The sequence below is a fragment of the Cebidichthys violaceus genome, unplaced genomic scaffold (assembly GCF_023349555.1).
Source record: "Cebidichthys violaceus isolate CVI_PGR_0920_01 unplaced genomic scaffold, fCebVio1.0.p SCAF_2, whole genome shotgun sequence".
Classification (NCBI taxonomy): Eukaryota; Metazoa; Chordata; class Actinopteri; order Perciformes; family Stichaeidae; genus Cebidichthys; species Cebidichthys violaceus.
The window spans coordinates 14,132,614-14,151,553 of record NW_027176372.1 but is presented as its reverse complement, the minus strand read 5'-3'; the positions used below and the strand labels follow the sequence as shown (position 1 = coordinate 14,151,553).

Sequence of the window (18,940 nt, the reverse complement as noted above, 5' to 3'; positions counted from 1 at the left end):
GATGATTACGTAAATTAAAGGAGATTTTGCGATTCATTAAACATGTATTGCACGTCGGGAGGGTGAGAAAACATGACATTCCGTTTTCAATTTGCTCGTTACCTCCGAAATCTGGCCTCAACCGAATGTCGTATCCTTTCATCAGTCTGTCCACTGTTTCCTTTACCAGAGGCATATTGCTCGGATCTTTGAGATCCTTGGCGCTGTGGGAGAAAAAGGGTGGTGTAATGCAAAACAGCTTATTAATATCACACGCCAGGCACGCTTGTATAGATGCTATGTATACATGACACGAAAGACAGGGGACCGAAAATAGGAAACGAGATTACCTTTGAGTCCAGACAAAAGTCACGAGTAAAGAAAAAGTAAAAATCCCAAAGTGGTTTTTCCTGATCCTCCCCATCGCAACAGTTTTTGAGGCGGTTTCGGGATGCGAGTGAGGAGAGCGCACATCCAACTTACTCCAGACAGTGCAGAGGAGCCAATGAGAGGCGCATGCGTGCAGCCAGCCCAAGATCAAAGAGTGGAGACTGATGATGGTGGATGAGCAGTTTCCATTGCAGAGAAAAATATTAAAGGGACAAGTGGTTGTGCGTAATGAAGAAGCAAGCATTTGTGCCAGGAGTGAAATGAACGACAGCAGTGTTAATTTCAGAATTGTTTTATTCTTATGCTTATCACTTGGCAGTATATATTCTGACAAGGTCAAACAATGGGATGCACTGAAGGGTTAAAGTGGTCAAAATGTCAACTTAAGATCAAGTTTATTCCCTCAGCTTTTATGTTACAGGACATATTAAATGGCTGAAAACAGAATAACACTCCACCCGTTTTCAGGTTGACAATTTATATGCAAACATCTGTGCCCAACAATCATGCAGCATCCGTACAAAAATAGAAAATGAATGTCATCAACACCCATGGGTATTACATCCTACTCTTCCCTGCAATGTTTTCGGAGGACCTGCAGTAGATCTGAAAATGCAGAAGGAGCACTAGAGCGCCAGAGCAGAAAGGTGGGATGGAAAACACAATCCCACAATTCATTTTCTCAGGTTTGAGTACATTTTCAAAGCCGCAGGGAGGGATGCGAGCCTCCTCTAAATTGCCTTTGATCTTGTTGTAGTGGGAGCTGTGCTTCTGTAGAGGGCAGGCTTCTGAAAGCATTGGTTCACTGTTGCATCACCACCAGTTACAGCCATCATAGATTATATCATGCATTTCTTTTTGATGTGTTTCTAAGTGTGTGTCTGAGCGTCATGCGTGTGCTGTATGTGTGAGGCGTCTGTCTCGGTCCAGGGCCTGAGATGTTGTGGTGTGTATACGTCGCAGGCCCGTGAAGGGCAGCTCTTCAGCTACTGATCAGGACACAAGTGGGCAGTGGTCAGCCTGTGAAATGAGTAGATGTGCGGCAGGAGAATAAATGAGTTTCTGATTCATTTCCTCTGTCAGATGAGAGCAGACTGACTGCTGAAAGCTTGTTCACACACACAGAGAGAGAGAGAGAGAGAGAGAGAGAGAGAGAGAGAGAGAGAGGGAGGCTGGCTTGATGCTGAAGGTCTCTCCGGCTGCACGTGCCCTTTTCCAGGTCCTCTTAGTTTTTAAGAACCCCGTCCCTGTAAAACCAGAATACGACAGAACATTAAATGTGAGAAGAGAATACCGAAACCTCTCTTTTCCCACATTCAGAGACTCTCTATCTGCAGTATACTGCACAGCCCAAACTGTTACTGTGCTCCCTGTCCTCTCAGAGCCTTCTTCAAAAGTACCGAACGAGAGACGTGGCGAAAATATGTAAAGGGAATAGATGTGATGCAGCTGTTCTCGTGCTCTCCATCTTGTCTCTCTCATTATTCTGCAGAACCTTATAAACAAAACAACCATAAAAATTATCTGACGGGAACATGAGAAGCATGATGAGCAGATTTGCACTCCCAGTGTTGCATAACACATCTCGCTCTCCACAGTCTCCCCCTCTCTCTCTCTCTCTCTCTCTCTCTCTCTCTCTCTCTCTCTCTCTCTCTCTCTCTCTCTCTCTTTGTTGCACTGTATCCCTCTCTTTCTTTCTTGGACATGGAGCTTTGTGTTCTATAAGTGGCTCACTTATAAGCGGGAAAGTGAATAGTCTCTTTTTCATGTACTTAGTGTACAAAGTAAGCTTTGGTTTCTTTTTCCTTTTCGAGACCTCCATGGGGAAACAGTGTTGTCATTAAAACAGCTGGGTTTTTTGCCAGCCCTCAGGTGAACTTTACATAAAAGAGGAGAGAGTTTGATGCATATTTTTCTTCTTAAATTAACTGAGCCCAGCCCTTTTTGTATTTAAATGTATGATGATAAAAGCCACAGTGCTGGCGTCAATGCAGCAACGACAGGACCTAACATCATTCTCATTTTTTCTCCCCCCTACAACTCCGGGGGCTGTTTCAGCATTAGAAATGATTGATGTCTTTACTGCCTAGATATAAGTCTTTGACAAAAACTGTGGGTAGTTAATGTTCTACCGAAGCTATCATAATTAGATCAGAGTGAGACAAATTTGTAAGTCTTTGCGATACACAGTAAGTAAATATTCCTTGTCCATTGTCCGATTTTTTCCCCCTTTCAACTCATTTGTACAAGAATGCTGGATACCTTCAAGTATGTCTCTACTATTTGTATTATTTTGCATGAAATGCTTTCTGGATCTATTGCCTTGTCACACAAAACTCCAAAGGTTAAACTCCAAAAGGGAGGCTTTCTTGTAAGATGTGATCATGGGTAAAATCACAAGTAGTGTGTACGTTCATGTCAGTGGTTCGAGATGGTGGAGCTAGGACCTCCCCAATAGGTCACAACATAAATCTTACGGGAAGCAAAAAATGAATGAATGTTTTCTGTTACCCTAACCCTAACCCTAACCCTAACCCAAAATCATAGCTCTTTTTTAGTCTTTTCTCAAATCTTACCTTTCCTGTGAAATACAAGAAATGTTTCCCTTTTCAGTTCTCCAAGTATTATTCAGATTCAGAAGAAATACTCATCACTCTTTCATAACCGGTTAACAAATTCAACCTGTATATGAGGTTGCTGGTAGATATTGCCTTGTGTAAGGGGGTCACAAGCCAAAATGGTTGGGACTAACTTCTTGCAATCTCCATTTCCTACAGTAGAAGAACAATTACAGGATAGGGCTGATGATATTCTATGTTTTTTTAAGTCCAACTAATATCCTAAAACAGCTGAACACTGCAGTACTCAGTAATTTGTTGTGGATTATATTTTCAGGTGTGGAGGAATATATATTCAGTGCTCAAGTGAGTATTTATGGCACCAGGACAGTGTACAATATGTGTGATTGACTCAAAAATAAATCAGAGTGCCCATAGTCATCCAGTGTAACAGCATGGTACATTTATGTTTTTTGAAGTTCCTGGAGCTCTAAGCTATATTAGGCTTGGCTAATATAGAATATCGTCAGACCCTCAGCAGTACCAAGACAGATGGTACCAAGCTAATTTAATTGACTGATGTACCTGGCACTCTCCATGGTGTCCTTGGCCAAGTAGATGTACCAGTAGACAAGGTTGAAGAGGGCGAAGGCCAGGGGAAAGAGGATGCGGGAATACTTGTCGATGGGGCTGGTGCCGGCCAGCTGCGGGATTTGAGGAAAAGCGGAACCCTGTTGGAGGAAAATCGGCAGAGGTGGACCATCTTCTGGCTCACTGCGACACACTGAGTGGTTTCTCCTCTTCAAGCCTTCCTGAGGGCTGCTGGCCGACTGGTGGGAGGGGGGTGAGGGGGGTTTGGAGGAAAAACAGGAAGAGATGAGATATAGTTAGTATGGGTTTTCTAATCAAAAGGGGTCGGTAGTGTAAAAGAAAGACAAACTAGGAATTTCTAGCCAGCAAGTACATGTATGGTGATTTTAACATGCTGAGTTGTGTAAATGAGGCTGGAAGTTATATTGGTTCCCACAGGAGCTTTCTCTCAATGGCATGCCAACATCCCTATAGATCGCAGCAGGTAGTTTGCTGGATGCCCATAGGATGGTTAAGAGATTATGCAGGGAGGAGTGCTGGAGTTAGTCTCTGTTCTCACACTGAGGCTATTTTTAAAACATCTAACCATGAGCCCTGCACGTGAGACAGATCCCAGGAGGACGCTGTGGTGGCTTACTGTATTAGCATTCAGCATATAGCTCTGGATGAGAGCACTACAACAGCATGTATTACTATTTAATGTGTGGTGTGCCCTGAATTAGTAGAATGGAACAGGCAGGGTGACTACTTTGAAATGCATAGAAAAAAGACCTATCTGTGGCGTTATTTCTTACTCTCTACATATGAGTTTGGAGCTGCTGGCTTCCTGTTCATAACGACCATCACTGCATCATCAACCTCTGCAACAATGAGCCGACTCTGTACCTCCACTCACCATGATTAGCTATGTAAATGCATTTGAGATGTCACGTGATATGATTCTTCAAGTGATATCATCAGCCACCGTTGCTGAACAGCTAGCTTTCCTACTAAGATTGAAAACAAAACCTGCTTTACTTAAATTAGTTATTATTGTAGACAATTAGGTTCGAATAGTAAAACATATATATGGTACGTTTAAGAGATCAATTTCTAACATCAATTTCTTCCAGTCTGAAGAGATAAGTTAGTTAAGCATTTTGGGAAATGGGTTTATTTGCTTTCTTGCTGAGCATTATATGATAAGCTTGATACCATTCTGGTGTCTGTACGCTAAACATGTCGCTAGAGCCAAAAGCCGGTGAACTTCGTTTAGCATTAATACTGAAAGCAAGGGCAAACAGCTAGCTAAGATGTGCTAATATGAGCTGACCGGCTGCTAGCTGGTGCTGGCTTCATGTTTACCATCTCTACATAAAAAAGTTAAAACAACAATTTCTTTAACATTCAAAATATATTCAGTATTTTCTCTGTATGTCTTTGTTTTATTTAACGTTGAATAAAACAGGTATACCTGAAAAACATGGCGGTTCCTTAACGTCCTGTTAACGTACGTTAGCTATGCTCGGGTTCAACTACATCTTGAACCTGAGTGCCCCCCCCAGGTAACGTTACGCAACAAACACCAGATAAGGTCATGTTAAACATGTAATGTCAGCAACCTATTCATCCTGCCATAACTATTTTTACCTAAAGGAAACACAAAGCCAACACCAAGCAATTAAATGAGAACATTTCAAAGCTAAAGGTGCACATGCACATACGGACACCTGATGGGAAAATAATTCCTCTCTCTCGCCATTGGCTTTGTATTGTGTGGAGGTGCCTCCTTGACACTTTCTTCTGCCTAAAAGATGCTCCAGTTGTTTTTAAACATCCATGATGTTGAAGACATCACAACATGTTGAAGAACCCAGAACTACGTTTTTATAAGCAGGAGGGAAACGAATAAGAAAACTGTGGGCTCCTCAGTTTATCCATACGTGCGTCAAGCATTTTGTCTAAATGTCAGGTTGCTAACTTGCTTGCTAACTTGTCCCCTAATCATTTTAGTTAATAACTGCACCCCTACTGCCAAATAAATGTTGAAAAATAAAAGCTAGCTACAGGCCTTTTGTCAGCATTTGAGCCATGTTTTCCCCTCCGGTGGGCGTGGTTTTCACAGTGTCTCTATTGGTGCTAGTGATTCTGCTACTTCATGCAACTAGCACAAACAACATGTCATTATGAAAGCTGAGACTCCAAAGATATCAGCCTTATCACTATACGACCGAAGCTCACTAAACCAGAAAGGAAAAAATAAACTTCCCCTAATACAGCCTTAACATTATGTCTTACCTTGGCTTTTTGTGATAAAAAGTTGTGTTCCAGGGCATACCTACTCTGCTAATGATCACTCCAATGTATGTGGATGATCTTTGAGTCATTTGTATTAATTTACATTACATGGAGGAGCATTTTCACTCTTCACTCTTCAGCCTATCCTATCCCCGTCGTTCCATGTCTCTATCTGGTGAATGAATTGTGGTACTGCACTCATTCTAAAGGCATTAGCCTTCAAAACAAGGCCAGGTTCAATGGTCTGAAGTGGGCAAGGCTCTGTTGGATAAACATGACGTTGCACCAATCATAGTTTTTCCACATTTGAATCTAAATGTAATGACAGTTTATTTTTTATGATACATTTATTAAGTTAATATCAGTCAAATGTGATCAAACCACAACCACACAGTCCAAAAACGGCAATTTGCTGAGATTTTGACTGTTGAACTTTAACTCTATTATAGACTACTAAAGATTTAAGACCATGTTTTCAGGGGCTTTAAAATCTTAATACTACTTTTCTACAGTTTGACATTGTTTTATATGTAATACATGAATTGAAACAGCAAAGAGCAAACATTTTTTGGTATATGCAAACATAATCAAGAAAAGTCTTTTACTTGTAATTCTGGTTCTAGAAACATTGATTGGCACAGAAAGGTGCTGGGACATCTGTTGCACTCTATTTAGGATCACCATGTTTTAATGATGACAGTAACATAAAGTTAGATTCTCACCGAAGCGTTGTCATCATCGCTGCCGGTAGCCAACACCTCGAGCTTGTCTTGTCTAGCTTTTTGCTTCTTCAGACGGTTTGCCTGGAGGGTGGCGAAGTAGTTTACTGCCGCAAACTCGACAAGAGCCGAAGCCACAAAGGCAAAACACACAGCGATGAACCAATCCATGGCCGTGGCATAGGCTACTTTGGGAAGTGACTCACGGGCGCTGATGCTCAAGGTGGTCATGGTCAGCACTGTGGTGATGCCTGGAGGAAGACGAGCATTTATGAAACACACATGGAGAAGTATAACAATATCAAACATGACCAGTAAACATTGAGTGGTGGGAAGAGGGGCGTACCAGCGACTGTGCGTGCAGGAACAGACTCTTTGTTGATCCAAAAAGAGACTTGTGACAGCACAACCACCATTATAAGAGGGATGTAAGTCTGTATGAGGTAGTAGCCAAGCTTCCTCTGGAGGTGGAAATGGACCACCATCACCGAGTAGTGACCTGCAAGATCAAAAGCACCTGTGAAGAGAGCAACCCCGAGGGAAAGAGCAGCGGCGCTCACAACGGATGCCCTTGCCTGCCCTTGAAACAGCATAGCTGCTGAGAGAAACGTATAGATGTATTGCTGCTGTGAAGGCTGGAACAGCCTGCTAACTGTAAGACAGCATTTGAGAGACAAGAGGAAGAAAGAGAGGAAGGACCAGAAAGGAGGAGGGAGGGAGGAGGGAGCACAGCAGACATTTATTCAGAAATGGAATAAAGTCAAGAGGAAGGAGCGAGTGAGGAGGGGCCAGGAGAAGAGCATGCAGTGTCACTATGCGTAACTGCCCTGCTCTATGTGAACACATGCATGCAGACGTTCACAGACCAAAAACACGCTGCACACACGCGCACACATACAAAGATGCCCCCCCCCCCCCTCTCTCTCTTCTAAATGGGTATCATTGCTACGTTTTTTGAGACTGCCTCATCCTTTTCCTCTCTATTCCAGGAATCTGCTGGGTTCACAGCAGGGGAGCACTTCTCCTACTTCTGGTGAAAAGAGAAAACGCACACACACACACACACACACACACACACACACACGCACACACACACACACACACACACACACACACACACACTACTCCATCCTTCCTCCTCTATCTCTGTCAGTGCATTCGTTTGGCTTTCAATCCATAGTTCTTTTTAAAGGCACACCGTACGCATTAGGCCTGACCACTTAAGCATCTTACACTAGATGACTGCTGAAGGAAGTCTTTGCTTTCATATCGGCTCTGCTCTGGGCGAGTAAAGGACACTAGTGCAGAGTTTGAAGAAACTCATCTGACCTGCTCTCAGATTCATCAGCTCATGAAATAAAATTAAAAATTAAACGTTTAAGTGCGGGTGGGACTGCAACAGTGTCCTAATGAAAGAGCAATGTGATAGCTGACAGTGAGCATTACCTGTGTTTGATTTGAATATCTCACTGGACAAAGTCTGTCGCACCAGGTCATACTGCAGAAGACTCATGGACTCTTTGGGACAATCGACAGACGCTATTGGTCCCTTCCTCCAAGTGAAAAGAATTTCACTGCTTGTGTAGGCATCTAAAAATGCAGAGGCAATTAGCAAAAAAATGTAAAACTCAAATGTTTGACACATTCATGAATCTGGACATTATTATTCCATCTGTTATACTTACAACTTCCAAACCTGAGAGGACAGGCGTGGCCGTCCATGGGGAAGTCCATGAGCCTCATTGGACATTCTGAGGTGATTGTCAGTCTAACAGCAAGAGAACACGCAGACACAAAGTTATCTTTTCCTATAAACCTAGTGTCCACAAAAGATCCCATCAACAAAACAATAGGTGTTCAAAGTAGGATCACCTCATGGTGTAGAAGACAGTCCCGTTCTGCATAATGCGGAACAGTTTGTTCGGTGTGGTCATGTTATGAGAAATGGATTTCTTGGAGTTTCGGAAAAAAGTGTCTGGCGTCCAGATCTTGTCCACCATGCGGTTGTTCAGCCGCAGGATTTCAGAGGGGCCTTCAAATTTTAGCCGCTCGTCAACCCACATCTGACGGAAGAACATGTCCATGGTGTACTCCTGATGCATAAACATAACATAACATATTAGTGAATGTGAAATAAACCAAACTACCCGAAGCTTTAAATTTCAACCATTGTCCCTGACATTCATCAGTACAGACATTCTTGCAGTGGAAGGTGCGGAGAGATGACGAGGCAATGATGGATGCCACTCATCCCAGATAATCATTAATCAATCCGCTCAGCCATTCCCTCAGTCTGACGTGTTGTCATATTGATTTAGAGGCCATCAATAATGGAGTTATAGGGCTGGTCAAACAGATTAAAGCTCATTAGATGGTCTCATGGCAGATTGCCCATAAGGCAGGAATTCAGTGGTCACTGAAGCGCTGTTATCTCCCTGAGTCAGCACATATACATCTCCTTACAACAGTAGTATCTTACCATCTCAACATCTGACACCGGTCCAAAGCTGGTGACAAAAATGTCTGTTTTCACCTCTGTAACACCACCTATAAAAGTAATAAACAACTGTACAATGTACACAAGATGCACAAGAGTAGTCTAGCACAATCTTCTTAGTTTAACAATGAATATGTATGTCTTTAGAAACAAGGCTTTAGGATTTAATGTCTGAATTACCTCCAGATCCAGGTCGCAATCTGTTGTCATAACCATCCAAAAGTCGATCCAAAATGAGAGTGATGTTGTCCGAGTAAATCTTCTCACTTCCACGCACACTACCAAGACTGCAGAGAAAAAAAAGGTTAAACTTGCAGGCTCATTGTACTCTGACCCATGTTCAAGCAGAGAGGGAAGACTTACGTTATCCAGCAGAAAAAAGTAACAAAAGTTAAAATCAGAATGGCCATCCTGTGCAGCATTGATCATCAAATATGCAGTCAACTCTCGGAGCAACTCATACTTAATAAAATGGTGTGTGAGGGGAGTAAAAAACAGAGCTAGAGTCCTTATTGGTGTTGCTAAAGTGACTGGTTGGTATGCATAAGGACACCGGAGGCACTAAGTCAAGAACAGTAATCTAATTAACAGATTAGTAAATCCACTCCATTTTTAGACAAACAGGGGATTCTCTTGGTTTCATTTAAAAGTTTCCAAAGTAAATTAATTAAAACAAAAATTGAGAGAGAATGAAGTCAACGCAACTCCTATAATGACAATAAAGCGCAGACAAAAGTCTCACGTGTATTTAATAAAATTAGTTTTTCTTGCTGTAGCTCCTGTTATCAGACAGCAGATGGCGCTGCGGCCATAATGTTGTTCACAACCGGAACTTAAATGCTTACTGAGAGAAGAAGAAGAAGTGTCGCTGAAGTGAGAGGTAATCATACAACAGGGGCAATACTAATACCATTTAACTTCATATGTTTATAACAACAATTCTATAATGCAACGTAAAGAGTGGTGAAGATCAACCGCGTAGCAAACTGTTAGCATAACTTCTCTGTTAGCCAGTTAGCTGACGTTAGCCGACCTGTCAGAGCTGCAGCATGTCGGTGCACTTCGAGGAGCGGAGCGGTGTGGTCCCCTGTAAGACCCCCTGGGGCTCCTGGTACCAGACCATGGAGGAGGTTTTCATCGAGGTCAATGTGCCTAATGGGACGTCCGGTAAGGAGGTCAAGTGTCATCTGGGATCCAGAGACATCGAACTGCATGTCAAAGGGGAGGAAATCTTCAAGGTAACGTTAAACTCCCGATCAACATCATTTCAACTCAGAGAAAGAGTGCGTTTTTTGAGATCTCTAAAATCCTTGTGTATTCATACAACGGAGTATCCACATGTATGTGTACGTTCATCAAACAAAACTATACCTAGGATAGCATGAACTTGGTTTGCCACCATAAACAAAGACATAAACACAATAGATGCAAAGTGTCATATATACACAATAGAAATAAACACCAGGCTGGGTCACAGAAGGTCACAGTTCCATTGCAATTACAATAGGAGGGTCAGTAAAAGTATACAGTCAATAAGTTAGATGAAAAACAAAACATAAATTGCAAATGTAATGTTGTACAATCACTGGTATACCTTGCCCAGTCCCTAGTTTCAACACACAAAGAAAGTGTGCAGCCCCTAGTGGTAGGAACCAGTGATCCGTGGTCAGTGGACAGGCCACTGAATTGGCTACAACCCTCCTCTATGAATCTATGAAGCACAATCAAACCGAGAGGCACAGTAGCGTGCTGTTTACACTAAATCACAAGCTGGCTGAGTGTATAGAACTTCCCCAGAATTGAATCTCCTGGGTTTGGAGAGCTGGACCTCTCAAATCAGGAACATCAGGATGCCAGTCAGGAAGTGGGATAGACATCAGAGACCGTACATCCTACTGGGAACACATTAAAACCACTGACCTGTTGGTTTTGACGGTAGAACCAGTACTCAGTATGTTTACTTAAGTAGCAATACCAAAGTTTAAAAGTAAAAGTCCTCCATTCAAAATGGAACTTAAGTAAAGTATTACCAGAATATGGTCCATTCTGCATATTATAATAATTACAGTACATCACTTTTATGCTGCAGCTGGTATTAGTGGGGCTCATTTTATCTGCTCAACATGCTGCTTGTGAATATCCCCCCATGATCAATACTCTAATCCAAACAAAATGAAAAAAATATGTAATTCAATTTCTTCATCTCGGTCTACTCAGTCTCCTTGACCTTATTAACAATGTGGAGACAACACCGTATTACTTCAAAACAAAACCATCTTCATAGAAGAGAAAAAGAGGACGTTCTACCCGAGTTCAGCTCATGTTGCTACATCATATTTTGTGACCAGTACTGAAATCATACGGTCATGAAAGCGCATGAACACACGTATTAACTTCACAAACTCTTCTTTTTACATTCCGTCAGGGGAAGTTGTTTGACACAACCATGTCTGATGAGGCTACGTGGACACTCGGTAGGTGGCGTCCCCTCGAAGTGACACACTCATTAACTTTGACTTCAATGTGTTTAATAAGTCACCCTTATCTCTTTCCTTTTTTCTCCTTAGAGGACAAGTGTCTCATCCGGATCATTCTGATGAAGACTAACAGAGAGGCAGGAAACTGCTGGTCCTCCCTGCTGGAGGGAGAGTACTGTGCGAATGCCTGGGTCCAGGACCAGATGCAGAGGAAGCTCACACTGGAGAGGTTCCAGCGGGAGGTTAGTTTAATTAAGGGCCACCTGAAGGGCCGTGGTGTGTGTTGTCAAGACATTATTACCAGTTATCAGATGCACACCTGTCTGCCTCTGCACATGGCCACATGAGGGTAACTTATTGAGCCAGGTACAGTTGTGGTCAAAAGTTTACATACACTTGTAAAGAACATAATGTCATGGCTCTCTTGAGTTTCCAGTTATTTCTACAACTCTGATTTTTCTCTGATAGAGTGATTGGAACAGATACTTCTTTGTCACAAAAAACATTCACGAAGTTTGGTTCTTTCATGACTTTATTATGGGTTAACAGAAAAAGTGACAAAATCTGCTGGGTCAAAAATATACATACAGCAACATGAATTAGCAATTTTGGTGACTTAGAAAGTTGTGTCAATGAAATGAGCTTCATAGCATGGCCTCTTAACTTCTTGTGAGTGATTATGAGTGACTACAGCTGGTGACTTCTCTGAGGCCATTTAAATAGGGCTCATTGGATACAAACGGCCACAAACGCTACAATGGGAAAGTCAAAGGAGCTCAGCATGGATCTGAAAAAGCGAATCATTGACTTGAACAAGTCAGGAAAGTCACTTGGAGCCATTTCAAAGCAGCTGCAGGTCCCAAGAGCAACAGTGCAAACAATTGTTTGTAAGTATAAAGTGCATGGCACTGTTTTGTCACTGCCACGATCAGGAAGAAAATGCAAGCTATCACCTGCTGCTGAGAGAAAATTGGTCAGGAGGGTGAAGAGTCAACCGAGAACCACCAAAAAGCAGATCTGCCAAGAATTAGAAGCTGCTGGAACACAGGTGTCAGTGTCCACAGTCGAGCGTGTTTTGCATCTCCATGGACTGAGAGGCTGCCGTGCAAGAAGGAAGCCCTTGCTCCAAAAGTGGCACCTTAAGGTTCGACTGAAGTTTGCTGCTGATCACATGGACAAAGATAAGACCTTCTGGAGGAAAGTTCTGTGGTCAGACGAAACAAAAATCGAGCTGTTTGGCCACAATGCCCAGCAATATGTTTGGAGGAGAAAAGGTGAGGCCTTTAACCCCAAGAACACCATGCCTACCGTCAAGCACGGTGGTGGTAGTATTATGCTGTGGGGCTGTTTTGCTGCCAATGGAACTGGTGCTTTACAGAGAGGAAATGGGATAATGAAGAAGGAGGATTACCTTCAAATTCTTCAAGATAACCTAAAATCATCAGCCCGAAGGTTGGGTCTTGGGCGCAGTTGGGTGTTCCAACAGGACAATGACCCCAAACACACATCAAAAGTGGTAATGAAATGGCTAAATCAGGCTAGAATTAGGGTTTTAGAATGGCCTTCCCAAAGTCCTGACTTAAAATCCCATTGAGAACATGTGGACAATGCTGAAGAAACAAGTCCATGTCAGAAAGCCATCAAATTTAACTGAACTGCACCAATTCTGTCAAGAGGAGTGGTCAAAGATTCAACGAGAAGCTTGCCAGAAGCTTGTGGATGGCTACCAAAAGCGCCTAATTGAAGTGAAAATGGCCAAGGGACATGTAACCAAATATTAGCACTGCTGTATGTATATTTTTGACCCAGCAGATTTGATCACTTTTTCTGTTAACCCATAATAAAGTCATGAAAGAACCAAACTTCATGAATGTTTTTTGTGACAAAGAAGTATCTGTTCCAATCACTCTATCAGAGAAAAATCAGAGTTGTAGAAATAACAGGGAAACTCAAGAGAGCCATGACATTATGTTCTTTACAAGTGTATGTAAACTTTTGACCACAACTGTAGATACCTCTTTGTAATAAGCCACCTCAAATAAAGGGTTATAGGCTTTGTTAATGGTTTATAAATGATTCACTAATGCTTTATGATCAGCTTTTGTTTCCAGGTTGTGAAAATCTCATCGGCTGGTTTCTGTTTGGTAATAATATAGTTACAGCTCTTTTCTAGAAATAAGGGTTCAAATGGTCTAATCTGTCAGAGGAAGATTTCACAAATTGGCAACCAAAAAGTTGTTTATAATATTGACTTAACTATTCTATGAAGCATCAGAAAAGGATCTGACAGTTAATAAAGCCATTATTTACATTTTATGAACACCCGACAGTGTGCTTTATTAGAAAGTGGTACCGCCAGGTAGAAGCTTGATTACATCAAGAGGAAAACAAGGAAAGCAGATGTTTGTCCTTTTACACTTGAACAGGGCTTTCCAGCTGGTGATATGAATGAATCCTCAGAGCATTACAGATATCAAATTCTGTGTGGATTTGTAAAATGAATGAAATGGTTTGCATTGAAAGGAGGCAACATGGTTCCTGTTTATGAAATAATTGCACTCTTTGCTAGAATCCTGGATTTGACTTCAGCGGTGCGGAGATATCTGGAAACTTTGCTGGTGGTGGTCCGGACTTCTCCAGTTTACAGAAGTGACCGGTGTCATGGTGCCAAAGACCTGCAATGTGCTGGAGATGTCCCCTCTGTCTAATGAACACTGCTGAGGACATCCATTGCATGAAGAAGAACAGAGGATGGATCAGAGCTCCTATGATGAACAGTCTAAAGGCTTTGCCTTCAGAACTCAAATACCGGGCGTCTACCAGACTGAAGTGTTTGAGAAATATATATTTTTCACAGCAGTCCTTTTATCTGGCTTGTTTGAGCCTGATTTGGCTCATTATACAAACGTTGCCATGCACATTATACAGGCAGAGCAACGGTTGATGCAAGCTGTTGTATTTGGTTGTAAGAAGCCTGTATGATGTGTAAAATAATGAGGAGAATGCACAAGCAATAGCTTTTCAATAAAGTTTTATTGAAAGGTACAATACATAGGTTAACGAGATGGTTTATTCAATTTGCCATTTTAAATTTGGAAACTTTTTTTTTTTGTCACTCAAAGAAACTTCTGCTGGACAGGGAATCTGACAAAGAAAATGCAATACAAATTGCAATCCACATTTCCACTGCAACGAGCTATTTTTGTTTTGTTTTTGCTGTATAATTGACAACTGAAATCAATAATACATGCAGTACTTAACTCTGTGTAAACAAATTAGAAATTTGTGAAAACAACTCATCTGTAACCACCGGCTCAAACAGTACGGTCAGCCATATGTGACTCCATGGTCAATAGCCTCACGTCACTGGAGAAGACCAGAGCTCTCTCTCCGTATCAAAATAAAAACAAAAAATCATCACCTTGGGTAGGAGTGTGCAATCAGGACATTTCAGCAACCTAGGGTGGGAGTTAAGGATTTTGGGCCCGATTTCTTGGTTCCATTTTTGCTATTCACAAAATCCTTCTCCCTCCTCTTCCACATAGTGGACTGAGGACCTAGGTGGTTACATACTTATTAGCTTAAAACCAGCAACCCGTTCCAGGAAATACCAAACACCGTGGAACGGATTTTATCAAGATCATACTGTACACTTGTGCAAGCCACTCGACCAGGAAAGTAGAACTTAGCAGGATGGCGGTAGATAAACTGTTCTGACGAAGCATTACTACTCGTTAATTGGGGCAGATAAAAGACTAGTTGAGTAAATCAGAAAGATTTTTTTTTTTTTTTTTTCAGCTTTTCCTTAAAGAAATCCATCATCAACGATGAAGGTCTGTAAGGAAAATAACTGGAGCTGTACGAGGGTGACCACACTGCAAGAAATCAACCCAAAAGTTGCATCCAATTTAAGGACAGTTGCAATTTTCCCCCTGCATGTAAGGTCACCCGTCCGTACCCCCAGGATTAACAGGCTGACTCGGGTATGGTGGGAAGATGAGTGATCTTGTAGTAGCTGTGCTTCAGCTGACGTGCAGTTCTTCCCGAAATAGTCCAACGAAGCCTCTGGCTGTTGGGCCTGGAGCACCTGGTGGTGGCATATTCAGCCAGGCACTTTCCAACCAACTCCCGCACACAAACCAGGTCCCCATCCCTGATCTGCACAGAAGACACAACAGGTGGGACAAAATAAATCGTTAATAGTGTCGTTATTTCCACTAATCCTAACATTAGGCAATCTTTGGGGTTCTAACCAGACAAAACCACACAAAAATAAACAGTCAGTACTTACATTCAGCTGCTGCTGCAGAGCTTTCAGGGCCTCTGCTATGTTGTCAACGTACTCAGGGTCGTGTTCTTCCTGGGCCTCGTAACACACAAGAGCCGTCGCGAGCAGAGATGGCTGCAGAGAAACAGATCATAGGTTCGTCATCGCAATAAAAGTTTAAACAGTAAATATATTTTTCTAAGAAAACTGGCAGAGAAAACAGGACATTTTAAAAATGAATGTGCTCAAAACAGATGGACTACTTTCTACTACCACTACAAACATGAAAGCTTTTTCACTTTTAAGTCAAATGGTTAGCAAAGTGGAACGGCTGCATGCCACTTAGACATTATGAAATAGTCAAATACAATACAAACAACCTTTAAAATGTTGACAGATTTTGGCCTACCTTTATTTTGGAGAAGACAAATGAGCAGTGACAGGCTTTCAGTTGAGCCTCCAGTCTCTCGAGGCTCAGTATCTTCTTGCTGTGAAACAGAAAATGCTTTTAGTGTCAACTTAGAGAGCTCACTAGATAAGACATCAATCTGCCCAAAAAGCTAAATTCATTCACATATTTTAAGAAGAACCACGTAATATCACGGTTTATGTTATGAACAGATTTTCACATTTGTTTAATGACACTGTCCGTTCCACGCGTCTATAAATCTACATGATTTCACATTGGACCGCGTCTGTTGCCTTGAAAACATTTTGCCTATTATTCTCTTTAAAGCCAAATATGAGAAGACACATTTTAGTGGAGTACATATAATCATGTTGAGTCATGGTTCAGCCCTGCAGGTTGATGTGACTGTCTGTCCTTACCTCTCAGCGTCCAGCTGCTTCTGGATGTGGCTGTGAAAGAGGCGGAGGAAGCGGAGGGCTGTGGGGGCCTTCACCTTCCAGTTAAGCTTCTCCATGATGATCTTCTCCATCCTCATCATGTCAGACACCGTGAAGCGACTCTGACTGATGCGGATCAGTTCATTGGCCAGAGGCACGTTCTTCTCCTCCTCTGCAGACTTCACGGCAATGTAGAAGCAGCACAGGCCCACGCAGGACAGGTGCTTTGGTTGAATCTGGGGAGAACAGGGAAAGGAATTTAGAATTTAAAACAACCGTTGTTATTTCTAGACAGCCAAAAAAATGTGCTTTTCAGGCATTAATGTATTTCAAACCTTCATCACGGAGAGGAATCGATCCAACAGGCTGATGGCCAGTGAGAAGGTCTCCGAGCTGAAACCAAAGAACCTGGTCAGAGAGAGCAGGTCCTTCACCTCCAGCTCCCTCAGCCTGGTGGTCATCCGGAGACCATTGTCCTGGGAGCTCTCGATGAGCCTCAAGCCGCTCAGCTTCGGTTGGTATCGGCCCTCCAGATCCGTCAGGGCCTTCAGCTGAACTGCAAAGGGCTGTGCTCCGGGTCCTGTCACTGTGTCGATCATCTGTGCAGATAGGAAAGTAGAGCTGAATAATTCTGACTAAAGCCAACTAAAACACAATATTGTTAACTACAAGTCTCAGTACTATAGAAATATGTGAAACTATAGGTACGGCTATAACTGCATATATTAGAGCGGAAACGATCAGGTGATTAATTGCCTATTACACACACACACACACACACACACACACACACACACACACACACACACACACACACACACACACACACACACACACACACACACACACACACACACACAACTATATAGTGTGTCTAATACAATGGCCAAGCAGGTAGACATGAATGGTTTCACTCTGCTATAACATTCAAATAAGATTCTGAAATAAGTCACCAATTTGTATCTGTGAACTAAGACCAGAAAAACGCCTCACAGATACCTTTCTGATATCAACACATCTCCTACACAAAATATCGAATATATCAAACAATTATACATTAAATCGAATGTTTGGTCATTTTAGAACAGCTTTACTTCAATGAGAAACAGTTAAACACACCTATGTATAACACTAATGTAGTTTACTAACAACAGATCTGGATTAGGGATAGGTATCGCGTAAGAGTAAACAGCCCTGGGAGTGTTTCCAAATTTGTAAGTTATCCAGTAACAAGCAGCTGTCATTGAACTGGACTCAACTGGAATAGGCAAAGGGTGGTGGTCACTTCAAACAAGGATAACCTTACGTACTAGTTACATACCAGGGACATGTCCAACTAAGTTTATCACAACTTGAAACAGTATATTATTAAGGTTAATACAACTTTCTTATTAGAATCACTCCTCTATGAAACATGTTTGCTAGTTTGGGCTTCACATCAAAAGGACCAGGCCATGCTCGTCACAGCGCATGTGCGTCACAGCGTTATGTCTCGACATGTCCTCCCGTTCACACTAATGGAGAACTAACGAAGAGCCCGATGAAAACAAACACAAGTGAGGGAACATAGTTTAAACCGTAAAACTCTGGTTTAAACTATGAGACACATCACTGTGGGTGATAAGTCTATGTAACACTGTGCTTCATGACAGTGAAGGGGACTTGACGAACTAGTCTGACGTTAAGGACGTAACGCTAACCATTAGCTGACGCTACAACCGCTAATGCTAACATCACTTTCTAAAGGTCGTATCTTTAGTTTATTGTCTTATCAGCTATGAACAGACACAAAGTGACGTCTTTTACAGTCCAGTAAACTCTGTCCCACTATAAAAATATGCATATATATGGTTAGTAGACGTGAGATATAAGGAAGGTTGGTTCACTTACCTTGGGTGAAGTTACGTTGCTTTTAATGTAATTTAAAAGAGGAAAAAAAAGGCCTCCACGCACTTTCAAAAGGTGAGTGAAAAGATATTTAAAACACAAAAAAAGTGTGAGTATGAACCTTCACTAAAGAAAGTTTTAAGCGTAGGTTAATTGCTGCCTATGCACACCCCCTACCCTTGGAGTTAAGGCGATGGGGAAAAGGGCTGCCTGGTTATCAAGGCAGTGCTTAAGCTAGACCCACGATCTAACACGGGGAGCATTCATTGGTCAGCGACAGACGACATTCCTGCTTCTACATTTCAATTGGTTATATTTCCAGCCTCACACAATTAAGTCCCGCCCTGCACATACTGGTGGCCAATCGCAGATAGGGAGGACATGACCAAAAATTGTCTGATGATGTACAACATTACGGGAGACTGGAACAGAAAATGACTAAATTGTTGGTG

General features: G+C 42.1%; 4 protein-coding genes across 5 annotated transcripts in view; 1 reads left to right on the top strand and 3 right to left on the bottom strand.

Annotated features, from left to right (window-relative positions):
• gabrb2a (gamma-aminobutyric acid type A receptor subunit beta2a) overlaps nucleotides 1–483 on the bottom strand; it is a 31,443-nt gene extending 30,960 nt beyond the window's left edge. For both annotated transcript variants that reach the window (XM_068714592.1, XM_068714593.1), the window contains exons 1-2: nucleotides 330–483; nucleotides 103–203 (exon numbers count right to left, since the gene is read on the bottom strand). In XM_068714592.1, coding sequence (XP_068570693.1) covers nucleotides 103–203; nucleotides 330–403 — 175 coding nt within the window. In that variant the 5' untranslated portion in view covers nucleotides 404–483. The remainder of the gene's footprint in view (nucleotides 1–102; nucleotides 204–329) is intronic.
• A 261-nt stretch (nucleotides 484–744) lies between these two features.
• Nucleotides 745–9,433, bottom strand: gabra6a (gamma-aminobutyric acid type A receptor subunit alpha6a). The gene is made up of 10 exons (XM_068714596.1): nucleotides 9,375–9,433; nucleotides 9,192–9,298; nucleotides 8,994–9,061; nucleotides 8,387–8,607; nucleotides 8,200–8,282; nucleotides 7,961–8,104; nucleotides 6,861–7,013; nucleotides 6,518–6,765; nucleotides 3,513–3,757; nucleotides 745–1,616 (listed from the first exon to the last, which is right to left on the bottom strand). The coding sequence occupies exons 1-10, from the start codon at nucleotides 9,431–9,433 to the stop codon at nucleotides 1,595–1,597; spliced, it is 1,350 nt and encodes a 449-aa protein (XP_068570697.1). The 3' UTR covers nucleotides 745–1,594.
• Nucleotides 9,434–9,873: 440 nt separating this feature from the next.
• On the top strand, nucleotides 9,874–15,309 carry nudcd2 (NudC domain containing 2). The gene is made up of 4 exons (XM_068714590.1): nucleotides 9,874–10,249; nucleotides 11,437–11,485; nucleotides 11,579–11,730; nucleotides 14,058–15,309. The coding sequence occupies exons 1-4, from the start codon at nucleotides 10,061–10,063 to the stop codon at nucleotides 14,139–14,141; spliced, it is 474 nt and encodes a 157-aa protein (XP_068570691.1). The 5' UTR covers nucleotides 9,874–10,060; the 3' UTR covers nucleotides 14,142–15,309.
• Nucleotides 14,503–18,710, bottom strand: ccng1 (cyclin G1). Its single transcript, XM_068714589.1, has 6 exons — nucleotides 18,492–18,710; nucleotides 16,937–17,200; nucleotides 16,584–16,837; nucleotides 16,165–16,243; nucleotides 15,780–15,890; nucleotides 14,503–15,646 (listed from the first exon to the last, which is right to left on the bottom strand). The coding sequence occupies exons 2-6, from the start codon at nucleotides 17,198–17,200 to the stop codon at nucleotides 15,455–15,457; spliced, it is 900 nt and encodes a 299-aa protein (XP_068570690.1). The 5' UTR covers nucleotides 18,492–18,710; the 3' UTR covers nucleotides 14,503–15,454.
• Between the last annotated feature and the right edge of the window lie 230 nt (nucleotides 18,711–18,940).

Bases quoted from the DNA above. Each gene is read 5' to 3' on its own strand.
- gabra6a (XM_068714596.1), bottom strand. From the start codon at position 9,433: ATGCTGCACAGGATGGCCATTCTGATTTTAACTTTTGTTACTTTTTTC. The intron at 9,062-9,191 runs GTAATTCAGACA...TTACTTTTATAG, and splicing joins ATTGCGACCTGGATCTGGAG to GTGGTGTTACAGAGGTGAAA. The intron at 8,105-8,199 runs GTAAGTATAACA...CTGCATTTTTAG, and splicing joins TCCTCTCAGGTTTGGAAGTT to ATGCCTACACAAGCAGTGAA.
- nudcd2 (XM_068714590.1), top strand. From the start codon at position 10,061: ATGTCGGTGCACTTCGAGGAGCGGAGCGGTGTGGTCCCCTGTAAGACC. The intron at 11,486-11,578 runs GTAGGTGGCGTC...TTTTCTCCTTAG, and splicing joins TGAGGCTACGTGGACACTCG to AGGACAAGTGTCTCATCCGG. The intron at 11,731-14,057 runs GTTAGTTTAATT...ACTCTTTGCTAG, and splicing joins TGGAGAGGTTCCAGCGGGAG to AATCCTGGATTTGACTTCAG.
- ccng1 (XM_068714589.1), bottom strand. From the start codon at position 17,200: ATGATCGACACAGTGACAGGACCCGGAGCACAGCCCTTTGCAGTTCAG. The intron at 16,244-16,583 runs GTAAGGACAGAC...TCTGTTTCACAG, and splicing joins AAGCAGCTGGACGCTGAGAG to CAAGAAGATACTGAGCCTCG. The intron at 15,647-15,779 runs GTAAGTACTGAC...TCTTCTGTGCAG, and splicing joins CTCTGCAGCAGCAGCTGAAT to ATCAGGGATGGGGACCTGGT.